The 25,554-nt window shown below is 41.6% G+C and overlaps 2 protein-coding genes across 4 annotated transcripts in view; one reads left to right on the top strand and one right to left on the bottom strand.

The window, feature by feature from the left end:
* The window catches only part of gdnfa (glial cell derived neurotrophic factor a), a 48,440-nt gene extending 27,731 nt beyond the window's left edge, over positions 1–20,709 (top strand). For 2 of the 3 annotated variants that reach the window (XM_084383553.1, XM_084383554.1), the window contains 3 exons: positions 237–314; positions 14,319–14,549; positions 17,717–20,709. In XM_084383553.1, coding sequence (XP_084239679.1) covers positions 237–314; positions 14,319–14,549; positions 17,717–18,276 — 869 coding nt within the window. In that variant the 3' untranslated portion in view covers positions 18,277–20,709. Of the gene's footprint in view, positions 1–236; positions 315–13,296; positions 13,465–14,318; positions 14,550–17,716 lie in introns of those variants that run through there. The other variant, XM_084383555.1, reaches the window with a different exon arrangement.
* A 2,824-nt stretch (positions 20,710–23,533) lies between these two features.
* The window catches only part of wdr70 (WD repeat domain 70), a 41,983-nt gene continuing 39,962 nt past the window's right edge, over positions 23,534–25,554 (bottom strand). The window contains exons 17-18 of the mRNA XM_084383546.1: positions 25,273–25,435; positions 23,534–24,289 (exon numbers count right to left, since the gene is read on the bottom strand). Of these exons, the coding sequence (XP_084239672.1) occupies positions 24,202–24,289; positions 25,273–25,435 (251 nt within the window). The 3' untranslated portion in view covers positions 23,534–24,201. The remainder of the gene's footprint in view (positions 24,290–25,272; positions 25,436–25,554) is intronic.

Raw genomic sequence — 25,554 nt, forward strand, 5'->3', positions numbered from 1 at the left:
GACCCCCCCCCCACCCCCACCTCACTCTATTCACTCTCACTGACTTTCCAACTAATGACCCTCAACACCCACCAGAGCAATCATTTACAGCCCTTTGATCAGCTTTATCCCTCACTTTAAGAAGTGTTAAAAAAAGATACTGCACCAACAATAGGCCAAAATGTGGCTCACTCCCACTGCCTTGCCTACTGTCTTTTTCATTATCCATTCTCTTTTATTCCCTTGTCCACATGCAGTACAGAACAATGCAGCGCAGGCGGACAGGGTGGAGGCTCATGACAGGACTGGTAACATGATGACACACCAAAGGCTAGGTAAGTAAAATCCCCCTCCGCAGTGGGACATGTGTCACAGCCCAGCCATGTCTCCAACCTTTTTTGTGGTCCCGCGTCTCTCTTCTTTGGCTCTCTCCCCCTCCGGCCACAACGATAAAGCTCCCATCTGCTGTGGGGACGCAGGTCTGTCTCCCTCTGAACTGATCCCCCACAGCAGTTTACCCTTTGTCAGATATGCCGATCGCGTTTCACTTTTGACACCTCTCTGTTTTACACATGCGACAGGTACGAAGGTTCTTCTGTTCTCTGAAGAAATGTATTGGAAATATGATCGTCGTCTCTATCCAAAGCTTTGCCCTCTGTGCCCTTGTCCCCCTGGTGAAAACAGTATTTTTGTTTAAAGAGCAGAAAAACAGTTCTTAAGGAATGTATGAGTGTGTTGATCCTCATGAAGAGGTGGATAATTGACCCTTCGTCTGACCTATTATTCACCACAAAGGTGCAACACTAAACTTGCCGTACAGGAACTGAATGTCTTTGAAAGTTGCAACCTTTTACATTCACAATCTTCTCTTATTTTTTGATAGAGCTGGAGCTTATGATTATTTTTATTATTGATAAATCTTCCGATTATTTCCAAGAATAATCAGTTAATTGTTTTGTCTATAAAATGTCAAATAAGTGAGATAGTCACAATTTTCTACAAGTGGCGTCTTCAAATTGATTGTTTGTCCAACTAACTGGAGCTGCAACAGTCAACCAATTAGATAATTAGTTAACTATTAAATTAATCACCAACTATTCTGATAAATGATCAATTGGTTTAAGTAAATAAAAACAAATTACAATTTTCTGATTCTATTTTTTTTAACTCCTCTATGAAAATCAACAGAATATCTTTGGGTTACGTTCAAAACAAGGCATTTTATCATCATCATCATCTTGGGTTTTGTGAAAGACTGATTGACATTTCCAAACAACTCATCGATTAATCAAGAAAATGATTCAAAGATTTATAGATGATGAAAATAATCGTTTGTTGCAGCATCACACCCAACAATCCAAAACCAAAAGATTCCTCATTAACTATCATAAAGGACAAGGAAATCTTCGTTTAAGAGGCTGATACTAGCACAAGTTTGATATATTTGCTTGACTTAAAAGATTAATCGATTATCATTGGCAACAACTTTTCTTTCGATCGACTAATTGTTGCAACTCTATTTTTTAATGCAATAGAGTCTGCAAGATTGTAGCATCTCCTTTGATATCTATAAGTATGTTTATATGCATCTGTCTGGTTATCTATCTATCACCTGTCTGGCTACCCATGCAGCTATATATCTATCTATGTGTCACATCCATTTGTGAGGCTGTCATTCATCCATAGTGTTTTCAGCTGTTTCAGTGCGTCAACGGTGTTGCGGGTGATTCGACAACACAAACTCACACATGCCAATTGTAAGTAACATGAGCCGACTCAGCATCCTAACCTGCAGCGTGATCGCCTGTCACAGGTCAGAAAGACAGCTGTAGTGTTTTCAGACTCGGGCTTAAACTGATAAAGTGTCTTGGAATGGGAGCAATGTATGATATGAAGCCAGATTATCTTGTTACAGTCAAGATAAAGTTCATATGTTGACATGTGTCTCAGACCAGGAGGACTGATGTGTCACCAGCGCTCAGATTCCAGCAATAGGGGTTAAAAAGTAAAAGTAGGATTTTAACTGACGTCTTTAAAATGTGTTTTATGAACATGACATTTTTCTTTTCAAAGCTCACAAACTTTTTTGTCCTCTCTTCGAGGCCAGACAAAAGTATGCCCAGAGCAATTCAACATCTGACACCTGAACCTTGACCTATGAACCCAAGCGTATACCTCCAGATACTTCAGCTATCATGTAGACTCAAAACAACTAATGTAAAAGAGTTTCCTCTCCACCCTGAATGACTCACTGCCTTGTTGCGTCCTTGGCACTATAAACCTGAGTCATTGCCAAATAAACCTGACCTCCATATTCTGATAATGATGATTACATACATAATTATCCCAGCATCCTTTTCTTAATTGCCAGCCCTTTATCAACAGCTCACACTTTAAAGTGTTGACGGTAATCCCTGTAAGATCCGACATGCATACACAGGTCCAACACAGGTCTAAAAATGAATTTAAACTTCTCTTTGAGGAGTTAAATATTTATCCATGTACAGTAGGTATTAAAGGGGTTTAACTTGGAGTCAAATAGCATGTTTACTCTCCTTTTAATAAGATGCAGTATCCACCAAGGTTATAATAAAATGTTTAATTAGTTCATATCTGATATCACATGACAGCTGATTTAATCTGGGATCCAAGGATCCATCTACACAACTAGAAGCAGTCACTAATTGATTTGACCTTGGAGGTAAATTAACACTGCCAGTAGACTTTCCCATAACCTCTCCTCCCAGTTGAACTGATTAGATTATCATGGTATTACATTCAGTTGTCTCTTTGTGAGCTCCTTTCTGTTTGTTATTGTAAGCCACTTGTTATGGGCTCTTCATGAAACAAAGTTCAAGGTTGCCGCCATATTTGACTGAGCAGTGTTTGTCTAGCGGTAGCGGACTGAATAACAATACGTGCTAATACTCTGTCTGTAAAGTGTTGCTTTGGTCATGTAATTGAATAGAAGTGAAATATGAAACAGGAGATGCCACATCCTGTTAAGCATAATCATGAGTCATATTTCTCAGGGCTGGAAGAGTTCACCTCCCTTTCGTTCACATCTGTCCTTAATGGATTTGGACCGCCTGGCACGACCAGGAGTTTATACATTTTAACATGGGTGGCCCCAGTTAAAATCTGAACTCCTAACCCTAGCAGTGTGAAAGCCATGTTCTACACATGTAGGGGTGCTTTTGTGTAGCCAGCTTGCAGTATTGGGGTGTGAGTGCAGGTGAGTGTATGTGAGCGTTATTGTGCAATGCAGGATTATAACTTCAGCCTGAAGTCTAATATACAGTCTATTCCACCTGGCCGGCTATAACCCAGATTGCAATGGGTTCGGAGTATTAGTCATAAATTAGCTTTGGTGTGTATTGTGTAATTACCTCATCAGAGTATTTCCCTTCTCCATGCACCTTGGAAGAAGGTGAAGTTGTACCAGAAATTCCTAATCTGATTTTCTAATCTGACTTCAGAGACACACTCTGGCTTTTGGTGCAAAACACAATTTGTTTGGCCACACTAGACTGGCAGCTCCCCCTGTTATCCTGGGCTAGACATTAAGGACTACCCGCTTGCCCGAGGCGAGTAAAATGCCAGATCTGCCTTGTAAATCTAGCAGCTCTATCCGCCGATTGGGAAAGTCATAAAACTGAATAAAACAAGATTAAACAAGTTGTTTTTACTGGCGATGAGGAAGTAGCTAAGAAGTGAGCCATATCACATCCATCTCATCTCTGTTAAGAGTTGCACACATGCTGAAGTGCAAGCAAACATTTCAGTTATCCCTCAAGGCTGTAGGCGAAACACCAAATACGTATTGCGCAGTTTACTGTAAGTTTGAAAACAAGTCGGATAAAACGGGGTCACGTTTCAAATGCATATCAAATTATTTTCCAAAACTGACAGCATCTCGATTGGATTTCAGCAAATAGGGCTGCCAACAACCCCTCCTCCAGGGCCTTGCTGGTGCTTGTACGAAACATGAACCTTGAGGCAAGTCAGGTAATTGCAAAACACTGTATATCATGTTTCAAAAAACAGCTTTGTTGTTATTTGGTAACAGCTAATAAATTGATCAATTTGTATTGGGGCAAGTACAAGTTTATGTCAGGCAAGTAGATTTCTGACCCATTTGCCTAATATTAATGTTGAACTCTGTTTTCAGTCTTTTTTCTGAGCTAAACACAGAGATGGATCACCCTTCTCGTGTGACTATCTGTGAGAGAAAACTCACAGCTTTCCTTTACTGAGACAAATTTAGACCTGTTATGGTGATATAATAATCTTATATTAAGCAGTCCCGTCAGATGAACCTCGTCATATTAATGCTTTGAATTGAGACCGGACGTTAGGCTACTTATGTTAGTAGATATGTCAGACAGAGGCTATATGGAAACCCCTTTTTCGCCAGTTCAAGGAAACAAAAATAAGATGTAAACTAAGCATGATGAAAATGCTCCCATGGTAAATCAGAATTGTGAGTTACAAAATATCTAAATTATGAGAGAAATTTTGACTTTATATCTCATCTGTCTTGTTATCTCTTAATTATGACTTACCATGGGAATATACATATATTTTTTTTAATCAAGGCATAGTTTTATCAACACACCCAGTAATTTGAATGCAAACATCTCAGGATTTTATGACTTGCTGGGAAGCAGGAACTAGACGCGACGCACACTGTGTGTAACTTCTGCCTCACAATAATTACTAACCACGTAAAACATTTTCACCCCGAGCTAACGTCTGCAACCATAAACAATACAACAAAACCAGCTAATCAACCAGGAATTGAGGAGACGCTGCCAACTTTGCCGTCCAACTCTGAGAAAGGTGTGTGCAGCAGAGTCCTGATTGTGTCATGTCTTAGAGCTGCTATGTGAAAATAATATTTTTGTAGGTTACATCACATGTGTAATGCACTGCAGACGGGTTTATGTTTTGTTTTTGTAATGTTTATGTACTGAGGTGGATTAAACAGAAACTGATATTGAAAAGGTGCAGTGTTTATATCTTGTAGTCTGATTTTAAAGGACTTTCTAAATGAAAAGGAAATTTTGCTTTTTCTTACTGCTTGTGATGAATGATGAAAACAGTAGCCATGTGCAGTAATATAGAATATTGAGGTTGCCATCGATGCATCGAGAATGGTTGTGCAAGTGAATCGTAATCGAATCGTGACACCAGTGAAGACACACACCTCGAGTGTGAGTCAGTGTATCAGCTGATTAATCTGAGAGCAAGATTCCTCTCTCATATTTACAATTCAAGCAACTTTCAAGGTGACTGCACTACGTGATTTACATCAAAGTGACCATGTGGTCATGCTGCTCTGATCAACTGTCCGGTCTGCTGAGAGAGACATAATATCCTCTGGGTATTACTGACAGGGAGCATGATATGTGTGTGTCTGTGTGTCACTGCACGCATTTGTGTGTGTTAGCGTGTGTCACTGTGCCCGTGTGAGCGCGCACATTTACACACAGGCCCACGTGTATGAGTGTGAATGTGTATGTGTGTCACAGTGTATTTATGTAAGCGGCTGACATAAATACATCAAGGGGAACACACAGCTGTCTAGTGCCATGTTTCTTAGGGGTTAGGACCTGAAATGGACTGTGGGACCGTTTCTGTTGGGTCACTTCAAATTCTTTTCAGTGAACTTGGTTCCCAGGGCGAGCCTCTGGCAGACTAGTCGTCTAGCGCTTTCTGCGACGAATTCGTAGCAGGAGAGGAAATATGGACTTAGCAGGTCCCACTGCACCACCACCGGATGGCTGCAGTGAAAGGGACCTGCTCTGATCTCAACACATACCAGGCTGGATTAGAACAGGGAACCAGAGCAGAAACAGGATCTGACCCTCTCTGCTATCACTCTCTAACCACTGCCGCTCCTTCCCAAAGACATCCTCAACACTTCCTTCTCCAATTAGTGTGACCTTGTTACGTTGGGGACGGGGAAGCTTTGTGAAAGTCAAGACCAAGCTTCGTGCACCACACTTTTAGCAGAGCCGCCCAGCGAGCAGGCTTGAAGGCTAGAGGTTACAATCAAAATAGCTCAGTTCAAATCTGTAAACTGATCCAGATACATAAAACAAACGGACGACGAGCAGTGTAATCGCGTCCCTTCCCCGGGGGAGCTTTTCATCTTCGCTCAGCGGTTGTGATCAGCACTTAGCCGGCCCTGTTTGTTTAGTAACATAGTAGGAGGAGGCCCCGGCGGACGCTCTTTGAATGCTAAAAACCGTAAAGCCGGCATAGAGTCTGACACTGTGCCACCTTGGGGAGGAGCGCTAGTATCCCACATGTCTCCTCTTCGATGAGGGGCGCCACTGACAGCTGCCGAAAGTCAGGGGTCAAAGTCACGGCAGGTAGATATGAGCGGTCGGGATCGCAGGCTGTTGAGGGCAGGCAGCGAATTAATTGACCAGCTCTCATCAGTCCAACCACAGACACCCTTGCTGTGTCTCGAAGCATAGTGTTATGCGGATGTTGGGACATATGGCCTACCATACAATACATGATACACGCATACATTTCCTCTGAAATTCCTTACTTGAATCCATCTTTTGTCCCGCAGACAGCTGGACACAGATTCAGGGTTTGGGCAGTAGCCAAGATGCATCTCAGAGTGTCCATCTATGTCTAAGGAGCAGGCAGCAGCAGTGTCGTAAATGCTTACACAGCAATAACTTTTTTACACAACAATAACGAAGGACCTTGAATTCATCATTTCCACCATGACCCAATGAAGTCACTGGTCCGTGGGAGAGAGCTTACTGGATTCCCATTTGCTCATGGGGTGATAATTCACCCTTGGCCAATAATAAGTTGTTCACACAGTATGCAGCTATAGCAAGCTAAACCCTCATTTATTGACCCTAGAGAGTTATTCCCTATCAGGCAATATAGCTTAATATGCATGCCACACTCTGAACCCTGTAAAATGTACATAATGCATATATACATAGTGAGATGGGTCTAAAAGGACATGTGGGTTTTTAAATGGCTCCCCTGTACACATTTAGTATCTGTGTCTGAGAGATTTAACCTTCCTTACTTCCTCCCTTCTATTTATAACAGTGTCATAGTCCTGCCTGCACTTTGATAGTACCAAGTGATCTCATTTACACACACTCGCTCACACGCACAGTCACACACACACTTATGCGAGCGCATATTTTCGCACGCATACAATCTACGTGAGAACGATGCCAACAAATACTAATGTTTGAGCAATGACAGAAACAGATGGAAATACTGCACTGGATGCCACAATGGCTGGGCATTTGGCAGAGGGCCACATCTGAATCGTAGCATGGCCTAATGGATCAGCTGAAAGCTATGCCGATCCTTCAGTATCTGTTCTGACTACCTGCTCTCTGTCTCTGCGTCTCTGTGCCAAGGGGGTGATCCGGGGGCTCTGTGCCCACTGACAGCTGAGCTCACACTGGCAGACAACCGGCACTTCTGCCCACAACTACATGTAGAATACAAAGTGAGAGGCCAGAGGCCTGGTCAGCATTAAAGCCAAAAACCCTGTGAAATGAGGTTTGAGCTCCAATGGCAGGAAATGAAAGAGCCCTGTAATAAATTAGGACCGTATTTTGAAGTGATGTTGTGAAGATATTCCATTTTTTCCACCTTTGAAAATATTCAGCTTGCAATATTAAAACAAATCTACACAACACTCTCAACACTCACAAACTGTCGACATACTTTTCATCAAACTGTCAATGAATAGATTCGATGTGTGCAGTGTTAGCTCAGTGTTGTAATTCATATTTTACAGTTGTGGCCAGATGCTGATGTTCATGCTGGCCGACTGCTCTTTTCACTCGAACAACCATGTAATTAGTTAGACGCACACCACAAATATCAACTTATCTAATGCAGGACAACAAATTAAGAGCTATTTCAGCATATTACTTGTTTTGGCTTCATGTTTCTAACAACGAGCTTCAAAACAGAACACTTTTTTTTTTTTTATTTGCCGTGTTTGTTTGTTTATTTATTTATTTATTTACGGTATTTACTGAAATCTGCACGGTTTGACTCTGTTTAACAGTACTCGAAAAGTTTAAGACACAACTGAATCATATCCTAAGTTAGTGAGCAGGTAAAACACATGTAAAAATATTCCATTGGAATAGGATTCAAAAGATTTAAGGGTTTTAAAGATGCGCTATGTAATTTTGGAAGATAAATTCAAAATCAGAAAAGTATTACCTTATTAGTATTTACAATATTAAAAAGGTAATAATACAAACTCAGAAATATTTATTTGATATAAAGTACTTTCATAACTGAAAAAACAAGCAGTCCCCAAAACAGTGTTTGAAGCTTGGAAGGGTCCTGCAAGTATAAACAAAATATGAAATTGCGTTGTTCTGTGATGTTTATTCGGTTTCTTCAGTTGTGACTCAAGGTATTACTGCAATGAATTCTTAGCTCACTATGTCTATACCTTGTGCTGTAACTAACCTATTAGTTTGGATATTTGTACTAGAAACAATATAATATAGTATACTAGAAACACACAAAGAAGGATAGAAAAATATAAGCTTACAATACGCTCACTACTCGCATACACTCATACATAGTGAGGGAGAAAATTACACAGACAGTTTAAAAGCATGTTCAAAATGACAACAGATGTGCAAAGATAGTGGGCGCAAACTACAGTTAACAAGCACACACTGATGAAGTTGTTTCATCTTACCCTGAGAATGTCTTGAGATGTTGGGAACTGAAAATGTTAATCATCCAGACCGCAACAATGCTTTAAATGAATATGTCAGTATTTGTTTGTATCGTCGGGTTATATTTATGGCGTCGTCTTCCTGAGGGAGTTGCGCTGTGTTGAAATCTTTTATTCATCAAAGAAGACGTTGTGAAGTTGGAGTGAAACATGTTGAACAAGCCTACAGCTGCCACATTTTTATTGCATATTACATGCAACTGTGACTCATAGAATCAAGAGGCAGAAAACACATAAATCTATCGTTTGTCACATCTGAAACACAATGATTTAAACCAAATGACTCATTATCAAGGGATACTGTACACACAAGACGACAGGAGACGCAAATACAAAGAAAAATGTGAGACATTTGCTTCAGATTACTTTTTTTACAGTGCTACATAAAATCGCACCAGCTGCAGTGGTCGAGATTGTTTGTCGGAGAATTATTATATGCTCATATAAACTCTGTGGGGAGTCTGTTATTTCCATCTGAGGGCCTGTCAGTGCTCTGTGGAGGTTAGACATAAAAAATTGAGGTGCTTGTCCCAGCAGTGGCACAAATAATGAAAGAGCGCTCTTCTGTGTGAGTGACGAGTCTCTTCCTCACACCCCATGTGGTGGTGATTCGTTCAGCTTACTCATGTTTCTCCTCCAAACAAATTAATATTTATTATAGTCACTCAAGTATTCAGCTCCGGGGACTTATGACACCCCTCAGACTGCGCAGCGCTCCCCACATAAAGGAACTCTGTAGGATGGTTCTATTTTTGGTGACCATTATCTTCACAGCTCTGCCTGTATGAGACAGAGAAGAGTCACAGAGGAATCCTTTGGTGACACGGCTGCAGATATCAATACACAATATAGCCTCTGTCTGGCCTTTCTCTGAGCGAGGCTGTGCCCCCGCTTGAGATGTCACACGCGGTGACGTGTAAAAAAATATCTCCTTGTGAGATCTGCTGCCGTTATTCAGCCATTAATCAAATGTAGGCTCCCTCGTAATCCCAAACAAATCGTCATAGTGAAGAATGAGGAAAGTCGCAGAATCGATGCATCGATTTTGTTGATCCATCCCTGCAGTAAACGTTGCTGCAAACCACTCGTATGTTCAAATCTGAACATGTCACACGTAACATATCGACATTTCTGTGATACTGTACATCCCATGTCACGTTCACATTATGAGCTATCATATCGGCAGGGCACGCCTGCCGATGGTGGAATTACAGCTAGGCGAGAGGGCTGCCAAGCCAGTGACCACAGAACATTCTAAGCGTGACATCACTGGATATTTTTAAGGAGACCTCAGGACGATTTTCAGCCTTGTTTGCAGCAACAGAAGCCACATATTTTTGACAAGATGTCGGAACATCTCCAGCCATCTTTGTGGCAACAAAACCAGGTATTTTAAGCCAAAACATAACCTTCTCCTAACCCTAACCAAGTGGTTTTTGTGCTTAAACCTAGCAGTGGTTTGCAGAACATTTATTCTGGCAAATGGGTTGACATTTGGGAACTACCGTTTCCAATGCAATTACTTTGCTCGCTACAACATGTGGACAAAATCTATCGTCACAGAGATGTAACTGGTATGATTATTTTCATTATTTGTTAATATGCCGATTATTCACCCGATTTAATCTCTTGGCCTGTAAAATGTCCACCACGGTTTCTTAAAGCTCAGGGGGTTATATAAAAATATTCTGTTGTCAGTGAAAAATAAGAAAACTGAAAATATTCATGTTTGCCGACAAAAACAGAAGCTGGAGCCAAAATAGTGATTATTTAAAATCACTCGTTAGTTAGTGTACTGTACTGTAATGCCAACTTTTTCATACTCCTCTACAAATGCACTTGATGTGATTTTCAAAACATTCATAAGGTAAGTGTGCGACAGCATATGCACTAAAATCTAATTAAGATGTAATGTATGCATGTGTATACAATATGCTTTCCAAATATTACCATATACAGCAGTTTCCATGTACAAACCATCTGACTGTAACAGTACATGTACTTTCATTATATCTTCAGAAATATTACATCTTTGCTTATTCAAATACATTTGATGTATACACTAAAGTCTATCGGGGTTTGATAGATAAATCACATAAATAAGAAAGAACAAAACATGTAATAAAGAGAAAAATTTATAACAGATTACTTCTTAAATAGATTTGTTATTTTAAGTAGGTAAATTTGACGCCAGACATAGTTAAGTGGAAGCAGATTTCGATTTCTCCGACTTCACTTGAAGTAGCAAGATGAACTTCACATAACCTTGAAGTAACACAGAGTGCTGACAGCGGCGGCTTTGCTTTCAGATGACTCAGTCTTTCATTATAATGCACTGCATTGCCAGTTCACATTAGATTTATGCATTTGAGCTTGTTTGTATACTTTCAGTAAGATTTCCTTTCATTCATTCTCTTTACCTGTTTATTCCTGTTCAGAGTAAATGGGAGCCTGGAGGCTATCCCAGCATGCACTGGCAGGGAAAACATCGTGGAGTGCCACTTTCTGAACAGTTTAATATTCCACTTGAACCAAAGCTAAGAAAGAAATTGTTTGTTTTGTTTTTTATTTCACTTGTAGAAATACACTGAGCGATTATGCTGCAGTTGGACTAACCCTGAAGTGGTGTGATGCTGCAGTGCCCCTTCAGTGAGGCCAGAGAGAGTTACGACTGCTGATGTGAAGGATCGCTGCAACACCTAAATCACAGGAACTGGACACTCTCGTCAAGTTATGACAGAACAGCTCATATACTGTACATCCAGGTCACGTCTCAATATTAGAAGCAAAATGTGACTCAATGTGGACAACTTAAGCACACCAAACGTTTTGTGGTTTAAGTCATGTCTGGAACTTCTATAAATTACCATAAAGCTACAAACAAAAGCAAATGGTATGAAGTCGTGACAAAAGTAGCAGCTGTCAGGTAACACAATGAAACCATGTGGGAACATGACAGAAAGGAATCCATACAATGAAGACTTGGCTTCATGCAGATACTTTAATGGGCAGGGCGCGCATAAATGCTTCAAAGAAAACATGCATTGACAAGAAGTTTCAGCCCTTTGGCAAACAAATACAGCCTTAATAGTACTGAATAACAGATAAGTCAGCGCGGATTTAGAGTGTCAGTGCTGGGATTTCTATCCTTTTATTGAACAGCCATCTTTAGCAGCACTTTACGTGTTAAATTAAAACCAGAAAGCCTCTTGGAAAAACAAGTGTTTAGTTGTTGGAAGGAGGCGGTCTCCTCTGGCACATGAACACAAAACGATTTTTAATTCTTAAAGCGCTGCGTTGACTTTTTGTGGAATCCAGTTTTTTGCAGAAGATGAAAGGTAGCTTGTAAATCATGCAGGCTGATGGGAAGGCTCTCTCAGGTGCCACATCATAGCCGGTTCAGAGTCCTTCTTTTGTAGCCGGAGCGGTGTTGCCCCGGGCTCACCTTGACAAGAAACCACTCATTGAATGACCAGATGCTCCAAGGTGTGTGTGAGTCACATTCGTATGCAATACATTTGGAACGAGATAGATTTAAACGCATACATATAGGTTATTAAAGTGTCCACTGTGCCCTAAATGCTCGCCTCACTTATTTACAAATACATTCTAGTAAATAGCAAGTGAAGTGGGTCTCTTAAATTTGAGATGTGTGTAGCCATCAGACGCAATTTGACACCGTTGCGCAGAGCTCGGAGATCAGGTTAGAAACATGCATCGCAACAGAACATCTCCAAATCGCATTCCGCATACTGAAATCTAATCCGAGGACATCAGGATGTGTGACATAATCCCCAAGACATCTGAAAACTGCGCTCCTCCGAACGGGGCTCCAGGGGTGGTTTGGAAGAGATATGTGGACCTCTGTTACTCACTGTTTGCTCTTGCGGGGGTATATAAAAGAGGGGCGGACACCAACTGCCCCAAACGTCAGAGCGCACTTAACTATAAATCTCTCCAAACTGCCCTCTGCGCCCGGTGCGGTGTTATGCGCAGACATCTGTCCCGCTTCAGTCCAGTATGAGGACAACGCGTGTGGAAAACTCTTCGAGCTACATAAGCAGTGTCTAACCAGGAGAAAATGGAGAATAAATACCCTCATCTGTGTTGTTTACCATGTCAAGATAGTGTCAGATGTTGGCGATCATGAACATTTAACGCATTTGTGGATATAACGGCGCTTTGACAGCTTTTTTTCACCCCCCCAAGAGGCAGACTAGAGCTTCTCGCACTCTGGGAAACAGATATTGCACCTTTTGCGCCTCGCTTATGCGCGGGAGACGCTGATGTCTTCATTGGACTCCTTTCAGTCGGAGATGGTGGAACTCTCTCGGATTTCCAACGTGGAAACGTAGCATCCAATTAATCAGCGACTGCAACTGTACCCCGTGAGGCGCAGTGGCACTCGGTCCGCTCTCTTCAACACCTACCTTTGGACTCTAAAGTGTGGAAAGACGCGTGCTTTGGTCGGTGCGCTGGATCGGAGTATGAAAAACACACCTGGTGCGGTGTCTCAGCATTTTTTTCTATCAAGACACACACCGAGTTTGAACTCGTTTTAAGGAGATTTTTTTTTTTTTTTTTTTCCTCGATTGTGGCTGTTGACAGATTCGTGGAGCTTATTCAGCTCGGGACACTAAATGAGTCGCGTTTTCAGTTTGGATTTTAACACCAACAGCCAAGCGACTTTCTGGTCTGCATGGGCCATATTTGAGGTAAGTGAAGCATTTAGTTTTTTTTATCTTTTCAGTATAAAATAAAACATTCTCGCATCCTCTGAATATTTGTGCGCAACGAGCCTCACTCCAGTCATTTTCGTTGAAATGGCAACTCAACTCGCGCGTTTTAAAAAACAGCAGTGAGGACTTTTTGCACGGCATTTTAAGCCCAGTATTTATCCATGCATAGCTGTTTAGGTTTACTGCAGACTCAACATGCCATTAGACACAGTCACGTAAGCTTTGGGGATCGCCATCTGGCCAACTCACACCATTATTTAGGCTATCGTTGCCAACACGCTTTGGTGCGTGCTTTAACCAACGCATTTTTTTGTGCGAGGCGCACCCTCTGAGCCTCATTACAAGTAGCGAGAGCTCGCCTGGTATCACAACAACATGAATGTATCGTGTGATCGGTCTGAATAAGTAGCAGGCTGCTGATTAATCACAAAATGTTCGTTATTTTCAAACACCACGGTACTTTTACGCACACATTTACGCATTATTCTGCCGTTCTTCCTGTATTTGATTTCTATAATTTGTCGTTGTACTGACATTACGCTGTACATTGCAGGGTATTTTTCATTGTGATTTATTGATTTGGAATTTTCTGGGAGATTTTACTCCACTATGAGATGGAGACAAAGTGAAGATCAAAGCCTCTTGACATGATGACACAGTTATTAATACAGAATGAGTCACACTGTTTCAAACACTTTGCTGTCTTCATTATAAACGAGAGTTGGCCTACATTATGACTGGACTGTGAGTGTGTTCAGATTATTATCAATATGCATCTTAGTTTGTCTCCAATCGGTTTCAAATAAAACACCCTCTCTTATCTTTTGCAGCTTTCTTCATAGGAACTGAGTCTAAGATGAAGTTATGGGATGTTTTGGCCACGTGTTTGTTGCTCCTGAGCTCTGTCGCTACACGGCCTCTCTACCAAAACACTCAGCCAGCCAAGAGGACTAATTTCCGCAGCAGCTACAGTGATTCTGCGTCCTTGTCTCTGGAGGACGAAGAGCCAACGTTCCAGCGCGAAGACCACAACCTGCAGGAGATCTCGATGGACGATCAATGTAAGGCACACAGCATGTTTAAACAGAGTCTTTTGTGATGTGCAGGCACCGTGATGGCCTCTTGAATGGTGGGTAATTGGCGCACACGGGGGTCCCTTCACAGATCTGCGCTGCTTGTGCAAACCTCTATGAAATTACATGCAACAAACTATTCAGTCATACAGGGAAAAGTGAAATCTAACATCACAGTTAGTAATTTAGCCTTTCCTGACTAATTACACTTGAGAAACAGCATGTAAAGTGATATCCAGTGGGTTGAGCCAACACTGGAGAGTCCTACATTGATAAGGCTGTCAGACTGGCAGGTTATCAGACAGAAGATCTTAATATGTTTTTTATTGCTGCTGTGGATTACATCATACAGATGTCAAAACAAGCCAGCAGCATGAATAAGAACAGCTCCGATCCCAGAGGTCACCCTCCACGTTTCCCCCTTCTTCGTTTTGTTTACGTTCACCTCTGCCTCTCCACAACTCAGAGACCCGTGACCTTTACCCATCTGCCACAAGTCAGAAATCATGGCATGTTTTAGGGACGGCAGTGTGAACCGAGTCGCAGGAATTTCCATGGCAGAGGCTGGACAACGGCGGAAAGTTTGAAGCATCTAGTGCGAGTTCTGTGTTTATGTTCATTTTAACAGCGACAGTGGGCAGGAATTTATTTTGTTTGGACCAACGTGACACTGTATCATCTTCACACAGAAGGAGACGCGGCCAAGAACTAGATAAGGAATGGAACATTTGGACAAATGTTTGTCCTGCCACCTCATATTCTGTTTGGACCGTGGTGACATCACTGATCTGCTTTGTAACCCAAGACCATTAACCATGCACTAATAGTGTAAACAACGACGCAGCTCCAAAAGGGGATGGATCATTTGGTTTGTGCATAATTAGAAAAAAAGGAGTTTTTCCTTTTAAGACTAAAATCTGCATGCAGGAGCTGCACGAGGAGACTGATAATGTAGTGTTCAGCCAACAAACATGCTAAAAGAAAACCAAAGTTGTATGTTGCATCGACTAAAACCTAATTAGGTAGTATTGGCTGTGCAAAATGACAGCACAGTTTGCACCATCAATCACTCATTATGCGGCTGCCAGTCCGGTCTGTCAGCAGGTGCACGCTGTAGCCACCCCGCCTGTCAGCTCACATACAATAGGAGGCGTCTAAATCAAAGGGCAGGTGTGTCTAAACAGATTGGCCTGGGCTCACCTGATACACGAGCAGCGGCCCAATCAGCTGTGGAGCGCAGGTGGATCAGGTGGCATGTGCGCTGCCAGAGGAGCAGGTAAGAGAGGAGAGATCGGTGACACTGCAACGGAGAGGCCGTGTCAACCACAACACCACCTGCCAGACATCCCACCCAGCCGCCCTGACTACTTGACACACATCCATGCACTGACACGCAGAGACACACATAGATAATGTAACCAGAGCTGGACCGATTGATTCATTTCAGAACAATATGTCTTCATGATCATGACACGTAATTCATTGTGAGCAGACCTGCAGGCGTTGGAGGAGGAGCGATGTTACTCCATAATAGAATCAACATGTAACACAGGAGGGCCCAAGACTTTCAGTCGGTCCTCTCCGCTCCTCACGGCAGATGGCGGAGAGCTGTGCTGGTGCATGTTTTGAATTTCGAGCAGACCCCAATCTGATTCATGTAATGACTCATAACATATGATTTCCTTTTATTCGGCCTTTGAAGTCTTGGTTTCCATACTAAAAGTACATCCCTGAAATATTTAAATGACTAAAAAACAACAACTCTCCTGGTGGTGTAATTGGTCGGTACCTTCTGCATAGATACAGGCAATTGGCGTGTGAAAGCAAACCGGGTTAACTTAACCTTTAATGACTCTGAAACCTAATTTGGCAGCATGCAAAACCAAGTCTGCCTGCATTCCATCATTACAGATGTAAACAAATTCTTCTTCTCTGACAACAACAATTCACAAAATGGAATTGACAACACCCTCTGACCTTCAGCCTCCAACTCATCCGCCAACAGCCATCTTAGAAGGAGTTACTGCAGGGCACCTGCACGTCCATATGAACAACTCTGGACTGCTTTCTGCATTCCTGCGTGTGAGACTAATCTATAAATCAGCACGCACCATTTCTGATCTGTGCAATTCTCCAAATTTATGGACATTGTCTGCATTTGTGTCAGCACATATTTTTTACCGTGCGTATGCTGGCTAAACGGTCAGCAACAGTGTCTCAGTCTGGATGTAGTGTTGAACTCATCAGGTAGCTTTGCATTTGTTCAGTTCTGAATGGTACGTTCATATCTGCATCTGTGCAGTTAAATGAAGAGTTTTGGGAAGTATTCTAAGTCATTTTCTGGTTTAGAATTAAGATGAGTTAGATGACAAGATCAGTATCACTCTTATCATGCCCTTAGCTTGATATCACATAGACTGGAAGCAGTCTCAGCAGTTTCCAGGCAAGCAAAGGAGACTCCAGGAAATTACTGCTCAGAGCCAAGGAGGAGTCCAGGACATAATCCTCACCTCAATTTACACAAACAGGATGTAACATGTTAATGAGGGATCTTTAGAGGTGGTAGTAGGGAGGATTTTGTTACGGTTGGGCAGAGCCATGCTAGCTGTTTTGCAGGTTGCCAGTTTTAGTGCTGAGCAAAGCTAAGTGTAACTAGCTACTGGCTGTAGCTTCAAATTTAACAAATAGAATCTTCTCATCAAACTTTCAGCAAGAAAGCATTTAAGCGTATAAGAGCCCGACCGATACTTGAGTTTTAGGGTTGATTCCAATACTTATTGATTTATTGGCTAATATACATTTGAGGCTGTGCTTCTCAATAATTTGCCTTGTTATTTTTCCATTAATTTATTATCTGTTTTGTCTCACATAATTGAATTTTTGTCCACCATCAAAAAGATATTTTTTTACCTGCATGCTTTCATATTTTCCTTCCTGAAGTTTACAGTTGTGCAATGTTTATATATTTTTCACATAGTTTTATCATGTTTGATTAGTTTTTTCCCACAGGGATATTTAAAGTTTGATTTTATCTTTTAAAGCAGTAAATGACTGATCGCCGTGTTGAGGTTACATGTCTGTCATGTCCTTGGCAATGATTGAATTATTATTTTAATACCATTTTTATAAGTGAATCTTCCTCCTGTATCTTTCAGATGACATCACAGGTCCCTATCCGGAGCAATATGATGATGTAATGGATTTTATCGAGGCTACCATTGGGAGACTCAGAAGATCATCAGATCCCAGAGGGGGCTCCAGGGGACGGAGGGAGCAGAGACAGAGGGGAGCAGCAAACACAGGAGGCACGCGAGGCGAGGGGAGAGGACATGGCGACAGGAGGCGGGGTCGGGGGCGAGGGGGAAGTCGAGGTGGTAAAGGAGGGCGAGGCGAGAAAGGGAGGGAGAGGATATCGGTGCAGACTCGAGGCTGCTTGCTCAAGGAGGTCCACCTCAACGTGACGGACTTGGGGCTAGGCTACCAGACTAAAGAGGAGCTGATCTTCCGGTACTGCAGCGGCCCCTGCGCTGAGGCGGAGACCAACTATGACAAGATCCTCAACAACCTCACACACAACAAGAAGCTGGACAAGGACACGCCCTCTCGCACCTGCTGTCGACCAATCGCTTTTGATGATGACTTATCTTTCTTGGACGACAATGTAGTGTATCACACACTGAAGAAGCATTCAGCCAGGAAGTGTGGCTGTGTCTGAGGAAGTCACATAGATTCGACAAAATGACAGACATTGACCAGCGTCGGTGAACTACGGATCACCCCGATAAGCCTGCGCTGCAAAGGGAGGGGTCACTGTTGGAAATGGGCATACGAGGTCGAAGATGGAGTGTATTGTCTCTAATTTTTGCCAGTAGTTGTCAAAGGAGACACAGGCGAGTATAAAAAGACCACCTGAAAGAGGATGGATCAGCTGTTGAAGAAGCAAACTGTACTTAAATTCGACAGTCCATGCTCATTCCTTCAGAAACCCTGACACATGCAGAAATGATTGAGGTGTTTACCAATTTGCAGAAGAAACGATACTGTTACGAGAGCGAAGAAAACTTCTGACTGAGTTGGCTTTGTTTTTCTAGAAGAATTCATTTTCCCAGGAAGGTCAGTTTTTCCATTGCTGGCTCCTTAGACTCCAGATGAACGCTGAGATTTGAGGAGTATATTCAGCTGCAGTCTAAATCACTTCCACTGCGAAGTCTGGATGTTGACATTTACATTCAGAGCCAAGGGATGACAAACACCACACCGGAGCTCAGCAAAGACTTTTGGTGCAACGGATCTACATAAAATCCAATCATATATATATACATACATATATATATAGATATATATACACATGTGTGTAAGAGGTATATTTATTAAGATGGAATTAACTTATTGTTATTTATTTCAATCCATTTTATGAAAGAAATTGTTGTTTTTCTTATTTATTTAAAAGCTTTGTTTGTCCCGGACGGTGCCAAAGTGGAGCATTTCTCTCAAGTAAAGTCTAAAACGGTGATCCAGAACTGCTAAACACTCAACCACACGTCCTAATAATGCTTATTCGCTTCACTTAGATTCCAGGATTTCTCAATTCATGAGTCCGAAAGAACATCATTAACTATCAAGTTATGGGAGGGTAGATAGAGACACAGAGGAGGGGACCAATAGAAGATTTTTGATTGAATTGATCTGTTGTTTTGGAGCGTCTAGAGGGACAGCAGGGCAGATTTTTTTTTTTTTTTTTTTAGGTATTTCACCTCATTTTTCCCAGTGTGACCATGCTTAGACAGGAGGGATCGCTCTCTCCTTACTGCACCTGGGTGTAGACTCCTCATCCAACTATCACATCTTTATACTGTATGTTTTCAAAGAGGCAAACGACTCTTTGCTGCTGTTTTCAAATGACTGATCCAGAATAGATTTAATGTCACATCACCTTTTAACTGACATCTCAATTCATCATGAGAGTAGTGGTCTTTCTGAGGATCAGTAGGTGCCTTTGAGGATCCATCCTTTGTGACACAGAGTACTGAAGCTGCTAGAATGCCTGCCTATCAGCGCACGTTACCCGAAACCTCATTCTGGCTTTGCACCAAGTCTGCGCAAAGGCTTTGCAACGGTTACTGTCCCAATAGGCTTTAAAGTTCATAGGACTGCCTGTGTTTCTGTCTCGACTCTGACAGACAGGTCTTACTCCCTGAAAGGGGATTTGAAAGTGATCCTCTAACATGAGTCTTAACCAAATATCCCCACTGGCAGAGGCATTTTGTTGAAGGCAGTTTAAGGAAGATCTAGCTACTGTAGCGGCTGTCATCGCTAACCGATGTAAATATCTCAAGACTAGACGATTCGACAAAAGACAATGTTTTGGAATTACAGAGGAAAAGACGATGGGCAGGCTCAACATGCTTTCTGCACGTAATAACTTGTTCAGCCGAGTGCATCCTTAAACTATATGGGAATATACATCCAGGAAGCTCTTTAGAAGCATGTTGCTGTGCCCACCGAGACCCTGCGAGAGGATCGTTTTAAGTGGAACAAAGAGAGCCCTCGTGTAGGTCTTGATGTTAGCACGGATTAGGGACCAAGGTATCTGTGCCCACCCAGCAATAAGCAAGCCAGCTTTACTGTGTAATCCCCCTGCACACAGAACAAATCCACTGCATCAAGCTGAATTTAGGCCAAATACTACACAGAGAGGAAAAAAAAACTCTAGCTTTTATCATAGCATACCTCATCAATTGGATCATCTTCCCCTTTAACAACTGATTCGTGTGTAAGCCTTTCCAGATGAGAATGTGCAGTTAGGAGACTTCCCAGAAGCCTCGGACCGCCTCGCTACTCTTCGATACCATACATTAATGTGTGTAAACTGTGACCACTAGCCCTCTCATCTTCACGACTGTTTGCTCAACTGTTCCTTGGCGATTAGTCCTCTGGTTTCGATGCAAAGGTAAACAAGCAAAAGGTAAAGATGAGAAGGAATCCTCAGTGTTAATATTTGAAGAAAGGATTGGATTTGTTTTCACTCCTTGTTGTGTTTGACGCCTCTGTGAAAAACCTGTCATGTCGTCTCACTTGTTTCGTGTTACAGAACCAAAGCTCTCGGCAAACTTTATTTTTGTACAATATTCATTTTATAACTTTTTACAGAATTAAACTTGTTTCTATCAAATGAGAACGTCTCCTGGTATTCTGCCATGTACAATAACGCACCGGTGCCAGATGGTGCTAATTTGTCTGGGTTATGTTTACACAAGCATCATGTAAAATTTGAGGATGAAAATTTGGGTTGTTGTGGCGATGGTTTGAGAGGTGGCCTCTACAGTGTGGCGTCCCCTCCTGTTCTGCATTCCTGAACACGAGCCCAGGGTCGTACAGTAAACAAAAGATAGCCGTAAAGCGCCGCTGAACTGTAAATCAAGGCGCTCGAGAATGTTTCCACTGTGCAACGAAGATATGTAAATGGTGACGAGAAAATGGCATCAGTAAAGACAGTGAGTCATTAAGCAGGGGCTCGAGGTGCGTGTATAGTCTCAAGTCTTTGGGGGCAAGTCCAAGTCAAGTCTCAATTCTTTCAATACCAACTCACAAGTCTTCATAATCTCATTTCCAAAGCATTTCCGGCCTCTGAATACTAACCATTAACATGACACCATATTTATACTTTGGAAAACTGCAGCTCTACGGAGTGTTGTACCGTCTTTCAGCTAATTTTTGGATTTCTTGGCAGACAGCGTTAATATTTAGGTTCAGTTTCATTGTCCTCTTTAGTGTTGTGTCCAGATCTCTAAAATGCATGCTACCCGTCTAGTATCAAAAGGCACCTGGTGAACACAGTGGAGTATTTAAAGGTTAAAAGTTAATGGTTCATTTATTTGTCATTTTACAACATCAGGGTTGTAAAACGAAACTGAGTTTAGTTCCTTTATGCTACATACGGAAAATAACGACAAACCATTTCATACAGTGGAGGATGAATTAAGGAGCGTCTCAGCCTGAGAGAAGCTGCTCTGTAGTCTGGCAGCGGATACTTCTGTATCTTTTGCCAGATGTTGTCTCTTAGCATCATTTGGGCTCTGTGCAAACGCCTCTCTAACTGATTTCACTGATGCTCGGCAGATTGGTGCTATATTTGTTCTGAGCGGTTTCTCCTGCAGCTGAAGAGCCAAATATAAATTGAGATATGAGTAAAAAAATGGTAAATATTAGACTTTCATTCACCAGATGGCCAGAAACACGAGTGAATGTCGCTCTGTAAATGCTGGATGTGTAAAGAAGCAACTCCTTGCAAATAAGTTTACCATATCAACTTAAAATGTGATGATATCTTAATGTTGTAAATGCTGCCGCACCCTTTTGGCAAAAGAAGTCTGGTAGGCAGGTTTAACCAATGTGCATCTTCAGTAGAAGCCAGCAGACTTGTTATTAAAAGCCACAGACAATGGAATGGAAGTTGGGAAGTGTTGAAAGACAAACCAACTTCTTAGTTGTGGTCTGTTGATGGTATTTGTTGACAAAAAGAAAAAACCTGAAATACTGCCCTTTGGGGTCCTACTTGTTTATTCCTGTCAAGTTGAGTGTGATTTGTCCTACATGACCTCTGGGGCCGACAGTAGTTGAAGGTTGCTTGTTAACAAAGTTAAAGGTCAGGTCCCCCAAACCGCACAAAAAGTTTTCTTTCTTTCTTTCTTGAGTAGAAACATGTTCCAATGAAAACTAGTTGTGACCTTCAGCAGCACAGAAGTAGCTTAACTAGATAGATAGACCACTACAGGAACTCTAAGTAGGAACATGTTTCTTTGTAAATTGGATGAACTGACCCTTTAACAGGTCTGTATCTTAAAATGCTCCCACTTGAAGTCAACTGGTTCATCCCATGGTGGTAGATTGACCGTCCCACTTAAATCAAACAGCAGTCACTCCTCACCTCCTGCTGCTGGCTGAGAACTCTTCTTCTCAAGACGAGCTTGACGTCAGCCTCTCTCCCACAAAGCCAGTCTCTCAACTCTCCACTTTAGTTGCTCTTAAAAACATCAGTCATTGTTTCAGTCCTTCCATATTTCTTGCCCTGGTATGTCTTTGTCTCTTTTTCATTTTATAGCCTCAGGATGTTTGCCAGGACACTCAGACATTTGATTATCTGCTTGTGAGTTTGGCTGGCTAGGAATTTTCACCGACAAAGTTTCACCCATTGGCGGTCGCTGAGTGGAACCATCAGCTAAATGACGGCTGTGGATTTTGAAGACTTTCCATGTCTTTACCATATAAGAGCTTAGAGGTTGGCTAAATTGCTGGTAAAATTCTAAATTGAGACATAAGAATGAACCATGTGACTCAAATTTCTCTCGTTACAAAGTAGCTGTACTTAACGAGAGCACTCACATTGTTTGTTGCTGTAGGCAGAAGTTGCATTCCAGAGATGTATAAAGGACACAAACATGGGTTTCATTAGCTCTGAATGTTGTGGTTTTCTCTGTCAGTTGAAATATTTTAAAACACTGTACAAGTCATTCAAGGGATTCAAAGAGAAAACAGACAAATTGAGCCACTGTGTTATAGGTGTGCTATGCAGATTGCTATTTATTTTTGCAAAGGGAGTGAGTGCCCCTAGAAATATGACACAATTTTGTACTGGAGCATGAGCGTAAAAGCTCATTATTCACCTTGAAAGTAGTTGTTTGAGAATATGATTGCAACTCAAGGTTGGAAATAAGATTATTCTGAATTAGAATTAATTAGAACTTGCAGCACCTGCAGTAAATTTTACAGATTTAATAATTGTGGAAAAAGTGGCTTATAAAAACTTTATTTAAAGCAGTGAATCAAAACACCGAGTGTACAGTACAGTAAATCTGAGGGTTTGAGCCAAGCGCCTCATAAAAAAAAAACTTTTGGGCAGAAGTATTCCTTTGATCAGCTGGTAAAAATAGATCCATCAGTTCACTTCACTTCAAATAAAACATATCACCATCTGACAAGAGAATACAAATTATTTTATTTAGGTTTCAAGGTGAAATACAGTATGTAGAAAAACACCTAAATTAGCAGATGGCTGAATCACATCCAGGGAAAGTGTACAGCTTTAAAAACTGTAAACTTTAGTTAGAAAAAAAAAACAACTGGCTGGAATTGTTTGTACGTCTTCAGAATTTACTACTTACAAACCAGAAAACTGTTCTTCATAGCTGATGAACAGCCCAGACCGCAAAGTCTGGAGTCGATTTATGAGGCATTAGCAAACTCTGGAGATGTGGGAGGAGAGGACAACAGAAATGATGAAAATAAAGTCTATATAATCAAAACGGACATAAAAAGCTTCTAGTGGTTGATGAATTGGAAAGAGAGGAACGTAAACCTGTAGAAAATTATATTGTGCTTGCACAGTGAAAATGCCTCCACATTTATGTGTTACCCACATAAAATAAAAAAAACACTCACATAAATACATACACGCTAAAAAAAAAAACTAAGGGAGGACAGAGGCTGTAAAATTTAGTCATTTAACTGATGCTCCCATGCACGGTTTCTGACAGTAACTCAGTGTTCTCGGATTGATCCTGAGACCTTGTGGTGCTGTATATCCAACCGCAAGCCCACTCTGTCAGCGATCCTGTTTAAAATGAGCTGCTGTTGAAGCGCCTCAGATTTTGCGTTTCTTCCACTCTGGTTCCTTTTCGGCCTCCTCATCCTCCTCGGATTCCTCTGCAAACACGGGCTCTGGCTGGGTCCTGAAGGATTCATAAAAAGGGGAAAATGATTTAACGGTTTAGTTTTTTTCAGAACTGCAAATTAAAAGACAATAACCAGATGAAACAGAGCTTTAAGAAGTTAAATATCAGAATCTTTGAACAAATAATCTCTTTTATTGGGCCAACTGAGGCGTAAGGAAATTCCGTAGAGCTGCAATGATTTATCGATAAGTTGTCAACTATTAATCCCCAATGATGATCAGATTTTTTTTGTAAGAAGAAAAAAGTAAAAATTCTATTTTTTTTCTTCCTCTTTGACAGTAAACTCAATATTTTTGGGTTGTGGACAAAACAAGTAACTTAAGGATGTCATCTTAGGTGCTGGGAAACACTGATTGCCATATTATCGATTAATAGAGAAAAATAATCAACAAATTAATAAACAATGAAAATAATCGTAAGCCCTACGTTCAGGCTGCTGATGTCGTAGTTATATGGAGCAGAAGACAGTAGCTTGATGTTTAATGTAACTCCAAGTCAAGCACAAAGAACAGACTATCACCCTGCTGCTTGAGAGAGCTACAACCAGGCCCTAATGGTGTACTTCATCAGATTTATCTGCTATAATGTTTATCACCAGGATATCTTCTTAAACTATAGATCGTTTTCTTGCAGTATGTGGAACAGACTGTTTGATTTGGCTCACAGCTTTGTTCCAAGCTTACATAGCTGTCTGAGTCTGATAGTGATCTAAAGCTGTCCATTACTCTCCTTCCTGCAGTGTGAAGTGTGTAAAACCGTACAACTCTTTAAACATTTATGTGTCACACCAGGAGGAAGAAACCCAAGTACCATCGCAATCGCATGCACAGCACTCCCAATACTCATCTTACACTGTTGGCTAATGAGAGCAAGCCCAGAAATAAGAGAAGAAGCGTGACAGAGGAAGAGACGAGCAGTAAGATGGACAGGGAGTGTAAATGATTCATATTTTTACAATTGACGATATGAGGTTTTCTTACACCGTGTATGCCGGGGCAACCCAGTAAGGGTTATCGGAAGCCTCCTTGGCGTGGCGTAGGATGGCCTCTCGTGGGTTACTGTCGTCCGTTTTATCTAAAGCAATGTTCTTCACGATGAATGAAGACAGAGTGCCACCATGAGCCGCTACTCTTCCTCCGCGACCTGTCAGGACACATGATCACTGGATTAGAAACAGTTAAGACTTCATATTAAACAAAACTTTTTAATGTTGGGTGACAGGCTGGTTCCAATATTTAAAATGTAAATGTGACTACACCGTG

This window comes from Pagrus pagrus (assembly GCF_965226575.1).
Source record: "Pagrus pagrus genome assembly, chromosome: 19".
Taxonomy (NCBI): Eukaryota; Metazoa; Chordata; class Actinopteri; order Spariformes; family Sparidae; genus Pagrus; species Pagrus pagrus.